A 21,437-nucleotide genomic window follows, 5' to 3' on the forward strand; every position below is an offset into this window, starting at 1 on the left:
ATTATAAGTATTTATAAATGGTGGTAATTGTGATCATCAAAATTAAATATGATATCAGGGAGGGTATTAAGTATTTAAAATTTTATTGAAGTAATCTTTTATTTTTTTAAATTCATAATGATTGTATTTTATAGAATAAATATATAAACAGCTAATTATTTAATGTTTATTCCGTTTACAACATTTGTACTTCTTGTTTTTTAAATTGTATTCGAAACAAAATATTTGAAAACTGTTGCAGTTTTGTTTAAAACCATTCAGTTTGACAGCTAGAAGTGCCGGAATGGTTTGTGATTGGCGGCGAATGATCTGCAGCGAGGCACTATTGGCGCAGCGGCGGGGCGAGCGGGGTGCGCGGGCCTCCCGCCATCGCCAACAATGGCCGGCGGGTAACTCGTTAGCGAATAGCTTTTATCTCTTTCTAATATGCGCTACGCAGGTAGGAATTAATGAGACGGAGAGGTTTCCGTCCCGGCGCGTTACATAAATTCTATCCCGCTCACACTCGGTGCGTCCGATTCGCCTTCCCGCTCGCAGAGCGCGGCGGCGGTAACGTTCGCCGCGACGGGGAATTCAGAGTCGTAGAGCCTCATACGCGGGTCATAAACGATCCGCGGCCATACTAGAGGTGCACGCGCGCGAATCGATCCGAATCGCCGGCGATAAACGCATCCTCCCGCGAGGCGTACGTCGCGCGCCGCGTCGCCGCCGAGCGATGAGTTCCAAGTTCATCATCGATAGCATGCTTCCGAAGTACCACCAGCAGTTTCACCACCAGAACCTATTCGCGGGTGCGGGGGCGTCGCCTATAGAGGCGTCGCTGTCGTCTTCGTTGTCGTCGTCGCTTTCGTCGTCGTTGTCGTCGTCGCTGTCCTCCTCGCTGTCAGGCGCGGCGGCGCTGGGCGCGGGCTCGCCAGGAGCCGGCAGCCCGCAGCGGTCGTCGTCCTCCTCATCGGCGTCGCCCGGTGCTCCAACCAGGATGTATCCCTACGTATCGCATCACCAGCAGTTTGGAGGCTCGGTGCCCTTCACCGGCGTCGGGGCCGACGACAAGAGTTGCCGATACCCCGCGGCGGTGGGCGCCGATCCCATGATGAACTACGCGCTGACGCAGCACAACGGCGGAGCTGCTGTATCGGCAGCATCTGCCAGCATGGCGGCAGCGGCGCAGTTCTATCATCAAGCCGCCGCCTCCGCCGCCTCGGCCGCTTCAGCTGCCTCGGTGGACGCCATGGGCGCCACCTGCGCACAGCCCTCCGCCCAGCCGTTGCCTGACATCCCGCGCTACCCGTGGATGTCTATTACTGGTATGTTCCCTTCATTGCATGTTCTCATGAATTCTGTAGACAGTAACAGTTTTGATTTCAGTTTTAAGCTTAGTATCTGTAGTCAAAGGTATTGAAATCATTTATATCAGAAACAATAGTTTAATCAATTTAGTTCTTTACTTTATTTGAATATTACTCTCACTTATGTTTTCGCGCCTACTTGTCAATGCATTGCTAAGCGTGCTTAATAAGAATGTTGGTTTTATTAGTTATTTATTCTGGAATATCTATAATGTGTTCATTGGCATCCGAAAGGCGGTAAATCCTACACTTCAGTATGTATTTATGGTAACACTAACTCAATAATTGTAGTATTTACTTGTTAAATACATATACAATATACCACAAAAGACATTTATGCATGTATAAATGGTATCTCGAAACATAAACAATAATAAATTAAAACCAATAAGACATAGTAACTAAATTAATTGGCTATTGCTATTGATTATTACTTAAATTATATCAATCGGAGTAGATACAAGTAAAACTCATAAAAATGCTATAAAATAGTCCATTAATTGCTATTTTATAGTAATATTCGTGTTAAAAAGGCTTCATATTTAATAAAAAAATTATGTGTACGCGTAATTGAATATTCTATAATTATCTTTTTAATTACACATATTCATAATTAAATATTTAGATCAGGAGGTAATTGTAGAGTTTTGTGTTCCGCATCGCAGTCGGTAACAACGCCCAGATATTTTCCCGCCGACGCCGACGGCGGAATGTTTTTTACCCGAACGAATTATTTCGACATTTATTTCAATTAACAGGAACAAAACGATATAAATACAAAGAATCTTATTGCTTGGATTACAATCTTGATTATAAATAAACTTGTTTATACAGTTTTGGAACATAAAAATTATAAATGAAGATAAATTTTAAATTTACTTTAAGTTTTATTATTTTTATAAAATGAAGTAATCATTGATCCAATTAATTATTTCAATTTAAAAGTACCTATTCTAAATATAAAAGTATTTTTTTAAGACCTAAATATTTAATATTTTCGGGTCTTCTATAATAAAATTAAATTAAAAATAATAAAGCGAACTATTATCCAATCAATTAAGTTAACAGTGTGTAATTTAATTGATCTTTTTAGATAGGTAATTATGATGAATAGTCTAAAAAGAAGAAATATTTCACATCATTGATAAAAGAAATTTCCTGTCTTTCCGAAAGAAATTATTCACTTTTTCTATATCGATTATTTCTTACTACAACCAAAGCAAATATGTAGGTATCTTTTACTTACTAATTGTAAGGTTGGCCTTAGTGGTAAGATAATACTGGTCAGTACCTACCTACACAAAATATTATAATATAATCATTTTAAAATTTCTAATATGAATTAATTATTCCTCAACTTATACTAAATGTCGGGATGAAAAGTACTTTATTTAAGTAAGATTTACTTTTTGTAAGCCTATTTATAATTAATAATAATAGCAAATAACCATAATCAACCATATAACCATAATCTTTCTTTTTTAAATCTTCAGGTCAAAACTATCTCAACAATTTATCTCTATTGGTTCATGACTAGATTCTGATTGACTTATAAGTTGGTACTACAATACTAAAGCGTCTGCAACATAATAGTTATGACAATAATTTTGTTTCTTTTATTATAAAAACAAAGGTAACAATTGAACTCTACCATTCGTCTCTATCTCAACAGCTGACCGTCGTTTGACCTTAAATAGTAACAAACAAAACTAACCTAGGACATGCAGCACGTTTCGTGGACTATGTAGGTAGTTGCATTCCGCATGTCGCACACATGTGAGGTCCACTTTGTACACAAAAACGGCCGCCCATTACTGTATTTAACAACCTGTACGCTTTGAATACAATGGCACAATTAGTTTTATTCGCGATTTTATTATCTTTTATCGCATTACTAGATCGTGATGTCGTGTAGCAATTTTAGTGAGCTTGCAGTCCCAATAAGTATTTGAAAATTTCTTAGCCCGACTGACATATAGGTAATGTTTTAGTTTATAGCTTATAAAGCTTAAATGGTCTGATTGTTTTTAAAGTGTGAGGTGAAAGTGTACAATTAATTGTTGTTTTAAACAATTAATTTCTTGTCAGATAATTTAGTATAAACATACATATTGTTCATTGTGAATGTCGCAATGGTATCAGAATTCCGCAGACATTTAGCATGCGCAAGGGCAAGGTATTACAATGGCAAAGTTCCAATACTTATACATCGTTATATTCCTTCTGATGTGATTAAAATATAGATTAACATCCTTGTTTGTTATAACTTACAATAGTATTCAATAAATTCAGAGTTATAACTTTTCAATAAATTCAATATTTATATTTTGTTTAAAAAAAATACTTTTAGAGCTATGTAAGTAATTTCGACTTGACAAAGTGGTTAATTGCCTAAGCGTAGGTAACCCTAAGCACAAAAGGGCCGAGAAAAAGGCCTCCGTAGGCCATTTTTTTTAGTAATTTCCTCAGTGATGTCATTTATAAAATTTAAATGTATAATAAATTATGTAAGACTTTCTCTTACATTAATTTTAATTTATAAGTATATAAATTTTCGTTTTTATTTTAATTTATTGACTTTTTATTTAAAGAAGGTCATATTGAAAGTTTGAAGCGATTTTTTATACTGCCTATTGATAGATTAGGTACTATTCATTGAACAATTTGACTTGATCAAGTTATGAATTTTAAATGTGTGAACATAAACATAATTGATATCTAGATTTCTTGAAATGTTTTATGTTATGAAAATGTTTCAGACTTTATAAGAATTAAAAATTATATCTAATTTACATAAATATTTAAAATACAACCCTTAGTAGCTGTTAGATGAATTATACGTGAAAATAACTATTTCCTCATGTAGCAACGTGTGAATCATAAAGATTTTTGAGTTCGCATCGGAGATCGACCTTCCTGGCACATGTCCGTCGTCAATAACGCAACACGTAAAGAACCTCATAATCAAAGCCGATATGCCATCGTAACTGGCTCGTAGCTCACTTGAATTATTTAGAATGGCCTATAACCGACTTGTTTTTGTTTTATAAACGACTATTTATGTGATTTGTTGCTAATGTTAGATTATAAAAATGACCGGAGCATTGGGGCGATGTATCCGTCTCGCGCTGATTCGGGACGAAAATACTGCGGCAGGTGCTTGCGACACCACGTGCTCGAAAATAAAATGGCGGACTCGCTGCTGACTGGTGGTGTTGCCAGTTGTAGAATGCGTCATATTCAGCTGTTTTACCGTCGCATTTCAATTAAATTTATTAAGTAACTTTAATACGAAGTAAAATTATTAAATTTAATTTCAAATTATAATTTTTTCAGCGCGGTTTTAGGTAATTTAAAGTTTATAATATTTTCATATTTTTTTTTCTACATTATTATTTCAATACCGAAACATGATATAGCCGGAAAAAATATTGTACAAAATATTTTACTTCAACTCTCAATAAATAAGGAATTTACATTTTAATATTCTCAAAGTCTTAGGTTATAATCAAATGAGAATTCATTTTAATTAACAAAAGAAACAGCTAGAGGCAGTAAAACAATCTATGAACTATTTTGGGTATCAATCAAAGTATAACATCAACAATGGCCGAAGATAATGCGAACCCTATCGGTGGCAAGGCAGCCAGTCACGTGTGGACTCGCGCACGGGGCGCATGCGCCGACCCAACATGGCCGCCGACAACCAATCGCGCTGCACCCGAACCCGACTTGAATACCCTGTATGCTATTGATTGCTGTTAATTACTTTATCAACAATAAATCCACCACTAGTGTTAATAATTTAGGAGATTTGTATTACATTAGTACCTACATTACAGTAGTACAATACAGTAGCGTAAATTAAAATTAATCCGAATATTGTTAGATGGTCATATCTATTATCCCACCAGTAACTAAAGAACTAATATTTATCATTAACATAATGTGCAATATTTAAAATGTTATTAACTAGCTCTCGCCCGCGACTCTGTCCGCACGGAATAAAAAAACTTATTAAGTATCCTATGTATACTTCCTGTGCTAAATTTCATCAAGATCCGTTGAACCGGTCCGGAGATAAGTACCTTCTAACAAACATCCATTCATCATTCCATCTAAACTTTCGCATTTATAATATTAGTAAGATATCTATTTAACCAAAAAAAAGTCAGTAATTTTGAAAGTACCTTCACTTTCCATACTAAATAAGGTTGACATGTCGTAAAATATATTTTTACTTATCAGTATCTCCTCTACCATTGCAATTAATTATGGACATCAAAAGTCAATTAACATTCTTAATTATTTAAAAATAAACGGAATTCGCGGGCTATTTCATCGGCTGATAGAGTTATTTTATCAAAATACCCACCTTATCTATGTTATTTATTGAAATTTCAAATTAAATTAAGAATAAGCATAATACATAAATAAATAAAAACATGAATTGTGGGAACAACATTATTAACTTCGACTATCTTGACTTTTGAAATATGAAGCCAGGTTGTAGGTATTAAACCTTTTTAGAGTTTCCACGATTAAAAATTAGCGCTCAAAAATTTCGGTTTCAAAGTCATTTATTATCATTACGAGTGAATTATTTATGCTGGATATCGATGCATCGCTTACGACATAATCGAGTTTTGTGTGCACTTAAAGGTAATTAACGATTATATTCGCTTGCAACATTTTACATTTCCGATTGATAGTGGGACAACACTAAATTTAGTGCTGAGGAACCTGGCTTAATTAAAGACTGCATAATTGTCCCCCATTATCAGAATATAGGGCTGATTTGATAACATGTAAATAAACATTATTTTCAAAGTCACAATATTGACACGTAGTCGCATCATACGCTTAACACTTACAATTATTTTGCAGGTTAAATTTATTTAGGAAAACCATAATTTATCTTTTATTTTCTAACACTAAAATGAGTAAACCGTACTTAACAAATTGTGCAACATATGAATATCTTAATAAACAGAAAGTGTCGTCGGCTCTAAAATTTACTTTAATAAATATAACCATATCGGTTTAAAGAATACCTTCTGAAATAATCTCAAAAAAATTGCATATAAGTAAATAATCAGGACGTACCACCTTTCGAATGCACATTTGTACACATTATGTACTATGTAAATGTACCTATATAATATGTGTACCTACATAATATATATAATAGATATTTGTACCTACATGTATTTCTTTTTCTATGGTAATTAATATATTCAATTCGGTTAGTTATGGGTATAAAGCCGCCACCCACGCTTATAGTCGCTTTGATATATAAATGTCTCTGTTATCTGTAAATAATGCTTTAATAAATCTGTGTAAAATAGGCGATTTTAATGTTAATTTGACTCACATTTTAACTTATCAAAATCAATACATTTTCCATTTTGTTAATTTTGTTGTCAAGTAATATTTGCGCTTGTTCTAATATTGTTGAGATGTCAAATTTTCAGGTGTAAGTTTTTTGTTTTTAATTAAAAAATGTGTTCATAGTTAGTTTTTTTTTTCTAGATTACTATGAAGTTTAGTTATCTATCTAACATTATGCATGCGATTCTGCCGAAACAATGAACATTCAATACGATTGATAATAGATTTTCCATTTCCAGATTGGATGAGCCCCTTCGACCGCGTGGTCTGCGGTGAGTTCAATGGTATTTATCGTTTCAATTTTATTTTCTTTTAGTTTTAAGTCTTATGTATATAGAAATAAAGATCTCCAGTCTGTACGCATGATCTTCAATCGTTCTAACAGTTCGTTCGAGATTCTTGAGAACTTTTACATTACAAAGGGACCACCCAGGTGTATGTGAAGGCACTATACATAAATAACGACACGAGGCGTCGCTATCGTCAACTATTCTATATTACGAGCATTAGAAAGATAAATCTAGTTCGCCAGAAAGCTAAGTTACTGACTTAAGAAGTAGTGTAAGAAGTATCAAAATTCTTAAATATTATTTTTTGCAGTTTTAAATTATTGTAAAATTTTATTTAGAATTTTTTACGTCATATTAAGCTTCTAATTAAAATACTTTAATAGGATACTCGAAATTGGACGTTATATTCATTTTGATTTGTATTAATCCAATTATAATATTAAATTATAAATTTATTTTATATTTGTATGATTGAAATAATTTATTATTGTTTTTGGAAAAAAAAAGGTTTTAAAATATTCGGCTATATTTGCATGAGAGAATTTGAAAACTCATGTAAATTAACTTCACAAATTCTATAGGTACAACATTCTATGGGAATACGCCTCGCATAAATATTCCACATACAACCTCCTTTATTGTAGCATTCTTGGAAACTACGTGGCGTTAGAAATTCAAATTTCGAATATAATGGTATAAGGCACAACTTGGTAACGTGAACGAACTAATGAAATCGTATATATTTATAGAGACATTTGAAGATCATGTGTAGAGACCGACAAACCTATCATCCACGCCTTCCGTAATGTTCTGTTGCAATTATTCATTTGACATGGCTTAGTTGAATCATTGCAATTAACATAACAAACATCATTTCGGAACTTAAAATACGCTGTTAATTAAAATGGTTGTTTAATAATTCTTAAAACGTGTTTATGTGCTTATTTTTATTTATTATGATTAATATGTTTAAAGTTTACAAAACATCGTAACGTATATGAGCACTTATTAATTACAACTTACTTTTACGTTCCGTATATGTATATAATCAGTATACTAAGAGTATAATTTATCCTATTGTTTTCAATGTTAGAAATGAAGACGCACATTAGTTCAAATATATTTCACTGAATGAGAGGTGCATTAAGCGATTAAGTTTCCTTATCCTTTTATGAGAAAATTTATGAAGTCAAAATTATATTTTGTTGGATATTTTTTATAAACGCCTACCTTGGATTAGGTAAGGGTAAGTTAAAATGGGTAGATATTAAGCAGCAACTATATATGATCATAATGAAGCATTTTGTTTTCATAAAATTAACAGCATTAATGAAATATAAAATTTTATGTTTTAACTTTAAAATTACACTAATTCAGCGTTAAGTACAACAGGAAAAATACACCGTGGATATAATTTGCTCATTGAGTCGTTAAAAATTTAAATTTCGGCAATTTTAGCTACCTTTTAACTTTGTGCAACAAAAAGATTCGTACAATAGCGGCAAACAGTTACCTATTCCTAGCGAAAAAATACAAAAAGCAAATAAAGGGTTTATAAAGGTAGCATTGTATGAAAACTTTCTCCATAGACAATAGGCAAGGAGTAGAACTGAACAATTAAAAAGAAATCGTTTAGAAAGCGCTACAGTAGTCATTGATTACAGCATCTGTAGCTTTTTTATGCAATACAGGTTATACGATTGAGCCCAGTGTACTAATGGTATGGTACAGTCAAAGAATTTAATTTGCTTTCCAATTATTACCGAATATAGTGAAGCAGACCAAAACAGTTACGACATAGCACTTATACGTCCATATGACAAGTTTTAGATCTAATTGTCCGACGTTAAATAACATTTTACCGCAGATAAAAAAAAAAATCTTGACTTGTAAGATGTTGTTCTAAAAACGTCACGGATTTCCTCCAGATTTTGTGCTTTTTAGACGAAGACTATACATCAAAATTATGTTTTACTACAAAAACAAATAACATTAGTCAAAAAGAGTCATAACGTTACTGAATGCAGATGTGTTACGTAGAAACATGTACATATTTGATATTCAAAAAGGTATGGTCAAGGAAGTATTTTTAAAAAGGACTTCGTTGCTCTAGGAACAATTAAAAGAGTCATTAAATAATTAACATAATACAATTGTTAAATTACTGTATTCTGATTGACTAAGCTGTTGTTTTCAAAATACAACCCTTTATTTTTTATGGCTCTTTGCTTTCTACTTTCACAGGATTTACAGAAAAAAGACAAGAAAGAGTTCACGGCAATAGGGTTGTGCAAATTCTCATATTGTTAAAACTGCCTTCCTTTGTGCTAACAAGATGTTTACAAATAAGGTATAAGTCAAAGGGTTTTAAATCACGGTGTCGAAAGCTGTTAAAACAAACTAAGAACGGGCCCATTGTTTTGTTGGCACGCTCGCAAATTGCTTTATTACTCAACGCCGTGCGGTCGTTTTACAAAACTCGATATCACCAAATTCGCAGTCAAAACATCGTATTGCTATCACATGCCCCAATGGAGATTGGTTCGTTGGCGCCGACTCATTGGCCGAACGTTTTTACTTGCATCAGCGCCCGCTAAAACTACACTAGCGTCGAATTCCCACAGTATTTTAGATAAATTCGCGATATAAAACAGTCGCATACGCAAATTTATAGCGGCCATACGCTCAACGATATAGTGCCGCATTAATACACCTTTATCATCAATATATTTTAGTAATTGACCAAACAGAACAGATTATGCTTTTAGAGCTTATAAAAATCGTTTTATAGGTCCATAACAATTATGAGATAATCGCTGTCAATCGTAACTTCACCGTTACAAGGCGTTTGAGGCTAGTGGAAAAAAAAAACTCCGCCCGCAAACAATAACAGCTGAGAATTGACCATAAAGTGGCGACCTTGCGGCAATAAAAATTTAACGAGGCAAGCCCGTGGCGTAGTGTTGTATAAACAGTGTGCCAGATTTGTGAACGTGACTGTCATAGAGAAGCCGGCCGACATCTATACGTTTTGACGCCAAAATTAACTTTATCATATTTAATTTAATGGTAATAAAAAAAACACTCAATCATTAAAAATTATTTCTCTAAAATGGTAATAGTATCCATTCGAGACATTAATGCAAATTTAGCAAAATGACTAAGCATAGAATATTGCGTTTTCGTCATTTAATTTTTGTTGCTGCGTTATATTCCAACGTTTAAAAATATGGCTTATCTGTCATATTGTCCTACTTTTTTTAGCATTACGTAGTAAGTGATTTTGATAATGAACTTATAGTGGCCGTAAAAAGTCATATGCTTCCGTTGCTATACAGTAAGTAATGTCAATGTCAACGGTTATAGCCTTTATTAGAGTAGCATGTGTTAGGCCGTACGACGCACGACGCACGTCTGCCATCAGGCAATATGGACGAGAATAGTTATGGCGCCAAAGAAGACGTGCTTTTTGTCGTTCAAGGCAACAATTGTTGTTATTTAGTGTATTACGTAACCTGCTTTATTTAACATCGTGTCGAAAATATGCAATAGGTTCGTTGGCCTGCGCGTGAGTGGATTGCGGCGATGCAAGTGTTTTGAATAGTCAATAATTGTTCTACTGACACGTGCGCTATCAAAACATTATCTTTGTGTTGATCTTTATATTATTTTATTTTATCACAATAATTTTTTCACATATCGTTGACAGCAGTTTTTTTGTTTTCTTATATTTTGTTTATCGTTTTAAATTTCAATCAAATTAAATTGGTTATGCACGGCGCCATATAGACGTTATGCTCATAGTATTGGTATTGCATTTAAAAATTTTAACGATTCGTCTCGTTTCAGATAATTACAAATCGCTATATCTGACCACGAGAGCTAATTCGTTACAGTAATTTATTTAATCCGGTCGGTTCGCTGCTTCCTGTGTATTCTTAGAAAAGGCATAGAAACTTATATAGTTTATATAGCGGGCAATGTAGAAACTAGTTGAAGTGTTTTAGACACATGAAATAGCAAATTTTTTGTATTAGTTTTATGAAAAATACTTGCACATTTCCTCTTGTGACCGTTGTAATATTTCGGCGCTTTTAAGTCAGTATCGTGTAAAACTAAGTTGACGTAAATCATTTTATATCACTTCTCACTATGTTTTACTGGATCGTTTTTGAGAGAACTGGCGGAGTGAAACATGATTCATGTAGTGATCTCATCACTAGCATTTTGTTCGCAATACGTGCATTTGTTATTTACAATGCAGTTAACAACGTCAGCTCTTGTAATATCCGTATCATATTCATTTGGCACGTAAACACAAATTAAAATTGTTCGACTTATTATTCATCTTTGTTAGTTATGTATAACAATAATTCAATTACATTGCTTAATAGTTAAAATATAAATGAATATATAAGTAAATTGTGTCATATTTAAAATTATAACATATTTTATTTTTCCAACGAATAAATTTGGCAACCTCATAAATTTAATAAGCTAAAATAAAATGAACGAATATGGTCATAGTAAGGTTAAAAGCTTAAAAACGAAAACAAACAAAACTTCAATGACGTAAAGAGACAGCTGGCGTTTTGCAATTTTAATTCATATCCTGTTAACATAAAATTTAACATGTTTATGACATGACGACGAAGACGAAATATCATTTTATGTTGACAGGAAAACTTTTAAATTTTAATTGCTGTTAGGTCATTCTAGAACTAGATGGCATCTACTTTGTCATAGGCAGAGTAAATCACAATTTAACGGTTACGACAAAAAAAAAATATTTTTAAGATTTTCGTCCAAAAATGTGTCAATATTTTTTATTATAATTAAAAAGAAAAATATTTATTAACAACCAGTAGTTACAATTCACAGTGCATTACGTACTAAATAATACTAATAATAAAATCGACTCTTGATTAGACGTCAAACTTGTATGAAACACTCGGTTATAAATCTATGTAGAAAATTAATTTAATTTAACAAAATATAAAATGCGTGTAGGTCCTACATTAGTAATGTATTTCCGGCTGACGGTTTTATTTCAAAATACAAAATTAAATTGAAATATATATTTTACTAAATTTAAGTTTATAAAATCACATTAAGAGTAAAACAATATACATTTGTAATAATATATATTAATGTTCAAATACGACTATATAATAATTTTATATAACCTTTATTAATGTCCGTAAAACGACAGTCTGAGTTACCATTTTAGGCAAAAATATGCAAAAATCTTTTTTTATTACAATTTTCACACAATATTAGGCTTTTTATAGCGCTATTAAAATAAAAATAACAATATTAAATTTTTCACTCAAAGTATAAAATAACTATTAATGTGTTTATTTTTATGGAACACAAAACTAAATAGTTTTATTTATAATAGATACTGTATACTATAAATTTAATATTTTTCTCTCTATTCGGAGTTCAATAATATCTTTATTATAAAATATTTATCAAAGCTATTCATATTGATTATCTGTGAGCAGTCATAAGGTAGCCCGGCTGACGGTTCTACTTGAAATGCCGCGACTGTTGCCTTGTCCTATGAATACATCAATATTTTAATGCGCCTGCGCCTAGATTTACATACTGCTTTGTATAGCCAATCATTTGTACCAACATAATTTCCTACAAATGACGATATACAGTAAATTGTTTAAACTTTTGACTTGAATGGTCAATGCGTTTGGAATTTACATGCCGGGATTAGCTCTCAAGCGAGGTTTAACAATAAAATGACGCATAGATTTCTTGATAAAATAAAAAATGATTGATTCATAAATTGAAAGTGATTGATACGAATGCAGGCGAAATTTGCATGATATTGATATACACATCTCGTAGCACTGACGAGAATAAAGCTTGAATGAAATGTTGCATGAAAAATCCATTGTTATTAAATCTCTTACCGTGGGTTTTTGAAACCTAAATCTCTGTGTAAAACAAATCGTTATCTCTGTCATTGTCTTTGACAAAGCAGATATAACAATATGTTTTAAACGGAGATTTTTGTCTCAGAAACCCACGGTTAGCACTATAGATATCTATTTGAACCTGACTTCAAGTTAATGAAAGTTATAAAAGTTTGATGAAGATGAAAATGTTATAGAATATAAAATATTAATTTGGAATAGTACATGTTAATCAGAACTGACAGGAAATAAGAATGCCAGAAAGCACATTGTCGTTGACGAGAAATTCAAAATAAATTAAGTAAAAGATGCATAACACGAAGATGAAATTGGCTTTGCTCCAAGAAAACCTAATGAATCATTAAGTTTCTATAAAAAAATTGGTGAAAAAGATTTTACAGTGAATAATATCTTTTTATTATCTTTGGTTACATTAAAGGTAAATCAGTTTTTAAATAAAGAATCAACGTGTTCTTACAAAGTTTAAGTGAACTGTTGTATTTTTATCACATGATATTTATGATAATTAATTACATACAATAATGATATAATTTTTGCAATAATTTTACTAAATTATTCATCAAATTACCAATTTAAATACAAGTCTAAATGCCAACGCAGACATGTAAAAGAGGTTGCCGAACAACATACATATTGAAAGGGACAGCGGCGTTACTTTGACCCAAAATAAAAGGTAATTGAATATTCTAAGTCGGATCGCGCTAGATTGGTAGTAAGTTGTTGGAAAATCTTACAGTTGATTGAAAAAAAAAAAAATCATACATTCTGTTCAAATACGCATCTTAATTTTCTGTTTGTATTGTTCTGTAGTTATAATATTGTCTGAGATGAGATTCTATTGCTTTTGAACGTGAGCGCAGGCATTGTTCAACAGACCGACAAAGTTTGTAAGCGCCGCGCCGCGTCGTTCAGTTTACTCCGCTTACGCCGACTACGTTATGTTAATTTCAGTATCACCATGTCGTCTGCCAAAGCGCCACTTCGAATTTATTTTATTAGTCTATCACAAGCTGAATCGTAGGTATTCTAATATCTACTAATGCTACGATCGAGACAATTTATTATATGAAATTCGACGCAACATTAGTTAAAATGTTCCAAGAGAACGTATAAACATTTAAATTTATAAGGTCGAACGTATATCGTGGTAATGTTAACTTAGGATCGTTGTTTGTGAAGTTTGATATAACGTTAAGACGCAAACAAAGCGAAGGGCAAACTAAGAAAGTCCGCAAAATTTAACTATGGGCGCGTGCTCGGGCCGATAGCGAGCAATCTTCTAATGTATTAGGTGTCGATTGTTTTCAAAGGGATTAAATGAAATGTGTACAATTTATATCTCTATTAACGTTAAGTTTTGTTTACAGGCGTCTGATCACGGCTCCAGAGGCCGAACGCAGGCGCTTGTGAAAACATTCGCGCCGAGATTAAAGGTGGACGTGGTCGTTACGGCCATTTTATCGAGACCTGGTTACGTTGTAAGGGAACTTTGGAAACTGGCGCACGATAGGTTTATACGTTCGCAGGTCAGCGGTGACTGGACACTTTTGAGTTTGTTTACAGCGAGCTCAGCGTTTCCGACCAGTTTGCATAACTGGAGGGTAGTCTCAATAAAAACAAATTGGCTCGCTGACCAGAGTTGGGCACTTACACACGTTCGAGGAAGCCGGGCGACAGGCTCGAAGGTGATTTACGAGCTTTCGAGCGACTTGCAATGCGGGCCATAAAGAAAATAAACTCACGTTGAACTATGACACTTGCAACTTAACTGCAACATTTCAACGCAAACATAACCATTTATTTTCTGTAATTTTAGGACTCTATATACATTAATATAAGATTTCCTAACATTAAGAAACCTTTTTAAACCATATTATTCTATAAAATACACATATTGATGGTCCCGAGCCAATTAAGGCGGTCAATGTTTTTACATTAAACAGTGCTCCATGAATTCGAATCCCTTACAATAGATAAATGGTCGACATCTCGGCTTACTTAAAATACTCAGGCGCTCCAATCAAAAGTAAAACAATAAAAAATAAAGCCGCGCGTCGTTAAGGTGAATAAATTACAAGATAAAGGGGATGGAATTATATTACGGGCGGTGTGTAGGCCATAGGCTCTATGCGGCTCGCGTGCATTAATCTGAGAGATACAATCGCGAACAGCCTCGCCGCGTAAATCTGAGATACGCATCTTGATATATAACCAGTGGGGGACGTTTTCACCTGGAGTACCACATTTTGCGGAATGGAATGACGTATACTTGGATAATAAATGTTTAAAGAAAATATTCTGTTTACATGCCTTTATATTGTTGCTGTAAGTTATAAAAGACACTTCAGAAATTATATTTACTTATATTTCTGTTTAATTTATTCCAACACATACCTTGTAGTTATATGTGTTGCAAAATTATATCAAACAATGAAATAAATTAAATTGTATTTCCGTTAGACTAACATTGCATTAATGTTGCTATTTGAACGGGTCGATATAGCTTTTCATGCAACTGTGACTATCGTTTATGTAATAATGTCTAGGGACGTAAGCAACTGCGTTTTCTGTAATATTTTCTATGTTTTCAATTATTCTTACTTTTCAAATGAATGACACCGTATATCCGTAGCACTTTATTATTTAATAAAAGTGTTTTTATTTACATTCTTAAGCTTAATATCAAAATCTCTTATAACGCCTCTTTGATAGCTACTTAAATAACTTAAATATGTGAAGCGCCATTAAAACAACTATTAGCTCATTTATTAAATGAAAACAGTGAATTAAAAGGTGCGTACAAGGAATAATTTCAATATTCACTTCCTAAAACTACGCGGTATTCCTATTATAATGTAAAACAGTATTTTTTAATGACCTGACGCTGTTTTATAGTCCCCAAGCTCGCCCATTGTAATTACAAACGCTTATAATTAACAAAGTTTCGTGTGACGCAGAAATTAACATGCGCCCACTTACACCGTATGAAGGAAGAGATTTAAATAAAACTGTTTCTTTCTTTATCTTTACAACGAAACGCATATCGTACGTATACATACGTTTTAGTTCAATTAATATAGCGTTGACGCTACTTAATCGTTCGCATTGAGAAATGAAATTGTGATTTTTATTATGGACAAGTTTAATTGTTACAATCCGAGAATTTTTGCCGCATTTTGCTTTTGATCAGCAGACTTCGTTCCTTGCAATACAAGAATGCTTTTTTTAAATCGATGCTAATATAAAGTTTACTTAATGGCTTTATCTAAACGGTGTTTGCAATATCTTTAACACAGTAAGCAGCAGGTATACATGAATTATGAAATTTATCCGGACTTTGCTCGTAACGCATAGGTTTTATGGTAATTAACCGTTGAGAAATTATAATCAAGAACTGTTTAATTACTGCTCCAACCACCCATAGAGTCGGAGAATTCATTTATATTTTCAAATATTGCGCTATAGCAGCGAACTTAATTAACTTGAATTTTATGATTTAACTTTACTTACAACATGTCAATTCAATCATAAGCTTTTTCTTTTTCACTTAATTTCACTTACAAAAAGAAAAGTTACTGACCAAATAGACCACAAGTGAACATATTTTGACTGATGACAATGAAAATAAAAAAGAGCGCTTATTCAATGACCTGTTTATTAGCATATATTGCATGAATGCACAGGAATGTAATAATTTGCTGAAGATAAAATCTTTTTACTGTATTAAATATAATAATGTTGATAGTCTTTATATTCAAGAATTACATTAACATAAACTTTGATCAGTTAAATAAACAGTTTAATATATGAATGGACCTACCTACGCGTGTTTTCCCAACCGGCAAACCCAGTAAGCAATTAAAACCGTTCAATACAACAATCATGCTTTTTAATTCCTATTTATCGTGCATAAAAAATATTTACTTAAAAAAATTATATTATTATCTTTCTTTTATCAGTATAAGCGGAGATTGTCTTTTTCTAACTATGTAAGTTCAATAAACCCTTCACAAGGAGGTGTGAAGTGTTAAATCCCAAATTATAATCCAAGAATAAAATCCAAGCAATTGATATAATTTTATGTTGGCCATTGTCGCCTTTAGTATTCGAGCGGTGTGTCGTAATGTATGTTTAGGGATACCAAGGGGCATCCGTTGGGCTAAGGGGATCAGGGGATAGTAGCAGGGTGCGTCTGACATTGAAGAAGTGCCAATAACAGAGGTATAAATAGCGGGGGCCGGCGGCAGAGGGCGTTACGTCGCTACGAGATCAGAATATTTTGTTAGTTCGCTCGATATCGCGGCCCAAACAACGGATTACAATGCGGGAAGGCGGCTCCCGTCCGATATCGATCTGTGCGTGCTTGATACATTGCAAATTCTGCGCAAATTTATTGAGTTTACGTGGCATCCAACGATTAATTTACAACGCTTACTGTAGCTCTATGTAGCGACGATATGCGATATGCGATAGCGATATGCCTTTAAATTACAAAATCTGTGTTTCAATTTATCAGAAATCTTCATAATAAGCGTGAATAGCTTCCATAAAAATATTAGAATTGAAATGCTTATAAACCGTTTCTTTATAAGTACCATTTAAAGGTGATACTGCTATTAGCACCCAAAAGAGATCTAATAAAAGCTATAAATTCACCCCTAAAAATCGAACACCCTCGAAGTAGACAAAAAGTGTCCAGAATAAATTGGAATGATAGTGGAACCCTATAAAACATTCAGTTTATGGGGTGTCATATTTACATGCGTGAGGATGTCGACATGGGAATACGGACATAGTTACCTATTTCGTCGTTTATTACCACATTAACTATATTACGCGCGAATTTCTTTCAAGAAATTTATAAAAAAACATCTAATATGGTTAAGGCATCGCTCTTAAATTTACGTAAGCAGTCAGACCTTTTTCGATAATTACATTTTCGGGATCTCGGTGGTTGCGTCTACAAATCCAATCACGGGAATGCTTCAATTAAATAAAGCAGCAGAGGGTACGCTAGGGTGTTAATCGATTGGCAATAAATTGGGATCCGTAACATTTGCGAACTTATATATTACGTTCATTACGTCTATAAATATTCACGTAGCGTGCGGAAGCGTACGTGTGAGACGTATGCGATAGTAGGGTGCGCAGTGAGAGGAAACAAGTTCTGGAATGTTTTCAAACTATGCGAAGCTGTTTTTAGGTATGTTTATAGGAGACCGGGCGTGGAAAACATCCCTTGAATGTTCTCTTAAGATTAGTCAGCGCTATTCGACCGCATAACATGACGAGCGATACTAGCAAATAAAATGTTTAGGGTCATTTTGACCAACAACGAGCGCGGCTAGCTTAACCAAATAGTCTACAGACTTATTTCAGCCCGCGCCCCAAAGGGAGCTGTATAAGGACGATACTAACATAAATTTTAGCCGACGATTTGCAATTCTATCTTTTCGGGGCCGTAAGGGAAAGTATTAACATAACGGTATGTTGAATAGTTTACCTTTTGACTTTTTTAAATTACGCCAAATACACTATATAACTTGGATATTTTATTAAATATCTATTTTTATCTATTTCCTTAAATATAATTCATAAGCGAAAATACAATTCATATTTACAAGGAATTCAATCGAAATTGATGATAACATAATTTTTATTTATTTCTTCGTATATCTAATCTAAACTATAGCAGCGGAATGTTTTGTCCGCTAACGATACGAAATGAAACTTTCCTTGTCGGATTAATTTTTAATTATAATTGCTGAGTCGCAAATGGCGGGCGTTTAATAAAGATGCGGCCTGAATGCGTGAGAGGCGATATTTAATCACTGGCCTTTAACGAGGGTTTGGGGGAGAAGAGGGGATGTGACTGGCATTCTAGAATTATAAGGGTGCCTTAATTGCGCTCAAATATTTTCTATTTTATTGCAATTTATGCCTACTCTTTTTGAATTCCAAATTTATGCGCGACAAAATGCAGAATCTTGTTTAAAAAATAATAATTCATACATTAAAAATGTACCAAAAAATAAGAAGTACTTATTTGTGATGGTACAAAGTAGAATAGAGTAACAAATTATTTAATTAAAAGTGCGGTCATGTTAAAAAATACACTTCGAATACTTCCTTAGGCTTATTAATAATAAAAAGTAATCGCATGAACACCTATCACATAAAAAATATATGTCACATATTTTATCCGCAAAAAAATAAATGTTGTACATAGTATATATGTAATGTTTAGGAAAACTGTGTTATAATGAGAAAACTAGCTTAGTTAATCGCTAACGCCTGCGTACAGCGTAAAGTGGCACTGTCATAGTTTAGTGGCACGTTAGCCCGACTGCAGCGCGATACTTAAGGGAGCATCGCACCCCAGCTACCCGGCTTTAGTAATTAAAACACGCCAAACTATTACGTTGTCTGTGTGTGTCGCCTCCCTAATAAGCTATGTGCATTGTTTAGTTTACGTTTTTAATCTACAGCTTTGATGAACTGGCATACGATTGTTAAACTTAATAATATTTAGAACTACTCTAGAATCATATGATGTGGAATTATTATAAAAAATACAATTGAGTATACTTATATTTTATACATTAATTTTAAAAAACAACTACACCATTTAAGATTATATTTTCCTCATTCAGATTCACTTTAATTCAATAAAATTATACAATAAAACTGAACTGATTTTATAATTTGATATTTATTAAGTATTAATGTTATTGAGGAATAAAAAAATCTTGTTTATTTGTAAATATCTCGTTAGTGCCACCCCTAAGTTGAATCGATATCTCCGTCACCCTATAACAATGCACATAATTTCTAACTGCCTTGCCTCAATAAACCGTTTCATCTGTAGGTAAATTCTCGCTGCGTTCCTAAATCCGTCAGCCCGCATTAAGTTTCAATTAAGGGAATTTATGCGTCCAACCGATGGACCTCCATAAATTACACAGTTGAATTAATAAATGCAGAATAGAGAGACTAACGAGCGCAGTTGGAGACCGCCGCCTGCATAGCACTGCTAATTTGCATACATCCCCTTGATGCATTTGACCACGCCTCGCCCAAACATTACTAGTCCGGAGGTTGAATCTTCACCTTATATAGCTCGATAAATATATATGGGGAATAATGTTACTACTTGGCCACTAAACCAGTTCGATAAAACCTGTTTCGTTCTTACAAAAGAAATTTTTAATTAAAAGGAAATTTGTGTTCACAGCAATAACTATAACTTACGCGTTTTCTACCACTTTATTTAATATAATAAGAAAGATAAGGATCTGTTAATGTTTAAATTTAAAGGCCACCTCTAGCATATCGTTAACATAATCGTTAGTTTTAGGTGTTTTGATAAACATTCAACTAAGTCTTTTTTAAGAACTACTTACTACTTTTGGTCACGGAATTAAAATTTAAGTTTACAAAATTTGTCAGTAGAATATTACATAATTTTCAAAACTTATTGACACATAATTTATTATAATAACACATAGTAATAATAATAATTTATATAATAACACATAATTTATTTCATATATAGAGTAAAAAATCAGTAAACATAGGTTACAAGTCCCAAAAAAAAGACAAAGCGGGAGCTATGTTGGTCGACCCAAATGTTTGCAGAAACGGGCGTACGAACATGTCACCTGCACCCGTTTCCCAAATTAAGCGCTTCATCAAGTATGGTAGTGTCCACTCAACATTTTCCAGGCAAATTAATCTTTGACTCAGAATACTTTATTTAAAGTTCTACGTAACCTAATAATGAATTAAACAATGTTATTTAATCCATATGATTATTTTATTTAATGTAATACAACGTTTATTTAATGATTATCATCACGATAAACTTGATAAAAATAGATTAAAACTACAAGATATTCGCAGCTTAAATGTTTGTTTTTAAAATAGCAGTAGCTAACTGGAAGGTAAACGCCGTTTTAGTAAATATAAAGCAGCCATTTTTACGAGAAAGCTCTCTACCGTTACATAAGAGGGTTTGTTCTGTAACATTTGCACAAAGCAACGGTGAAGGGGGAAAGGGGCCGAGATTATAAAATAGTACACGTAGCACCCTTTGTTTTTTAAAATATAGGTAGGTACATTAAGCGCAGGGCGCGAGAGCATACAAATTTGAAATTCAGAGGGGGCACTAATTCGTTTTAAATTACGTTACGATATTGCGTTGCGCTATAAAGTATTACTATCATAAACAAAGGTGGGGAGGCTGAAATTAATGAGAGAAGAGAAAACTGTATATTTGTGCTGAAATCTCTACCTACTTTTCAATTATTTATAAAAGTAGAGATCTGAGGATGTAAATAAAACGTATGAGACAAAAGATGTGAATCACTGAATTGCTGAAACATGTGTTAAAGTCTTGGTCATTAAATGAAAGACACATTTTGTGTTCATCAAAGATTACTTTAACAATTATA

At 33.2% G+C, this 21,437-nt stretch overlaps 1 protein-coding gene across 4 annotated transcripts in view; it reads left to right on the forward strand.

The window, feature by feature from the left end:
• Nucleotides 1-202: 202 nt before the first annotated feature.
• The window catches only part of LOC106711859 (homeobox protein abdominal-A homolog), a 33,846-nt gene continuing 12,611 nt past the window's right edge, over nucleotides 203-21,437 (forward strand). Inside the window, exons 1-2 of one of the 4 annotated variants that reach the window (XM_014504268.2) lie at nucleotides 203-1,307; nucleotides 6,965-7,024. In XM_014504268.2, coding sequence (XP_014359754.1) covers nucleotides 716-1,307; nucleotides 6,965-7,024 — 652 coding nt within the window. In that variant the 5' untranslated portion in view covers nucleotides 203-715. The remainder of the gene's footprint in view (nucleotides 1,308-6,964; nucleotides 7,025-21,437) is intronic. The other 3 variants (XM_014504269.2, XM_014504270.2, XM_014504271.2) reach the window with 3 other exon arrangements.

Source organism: Papilio machaon, chromosome 9 (assembly GCF_912999745.1).
Source record: "Papilio machaon chromosome 9, ilPapMach1.1, whole genome shotgun sequence".
Lineage (NCBI taxonomy): Eukaryota > Metazoa > Arthropoda > Insecta > Lepidoptera > Papilionidae > Papilio > Papilio machaon.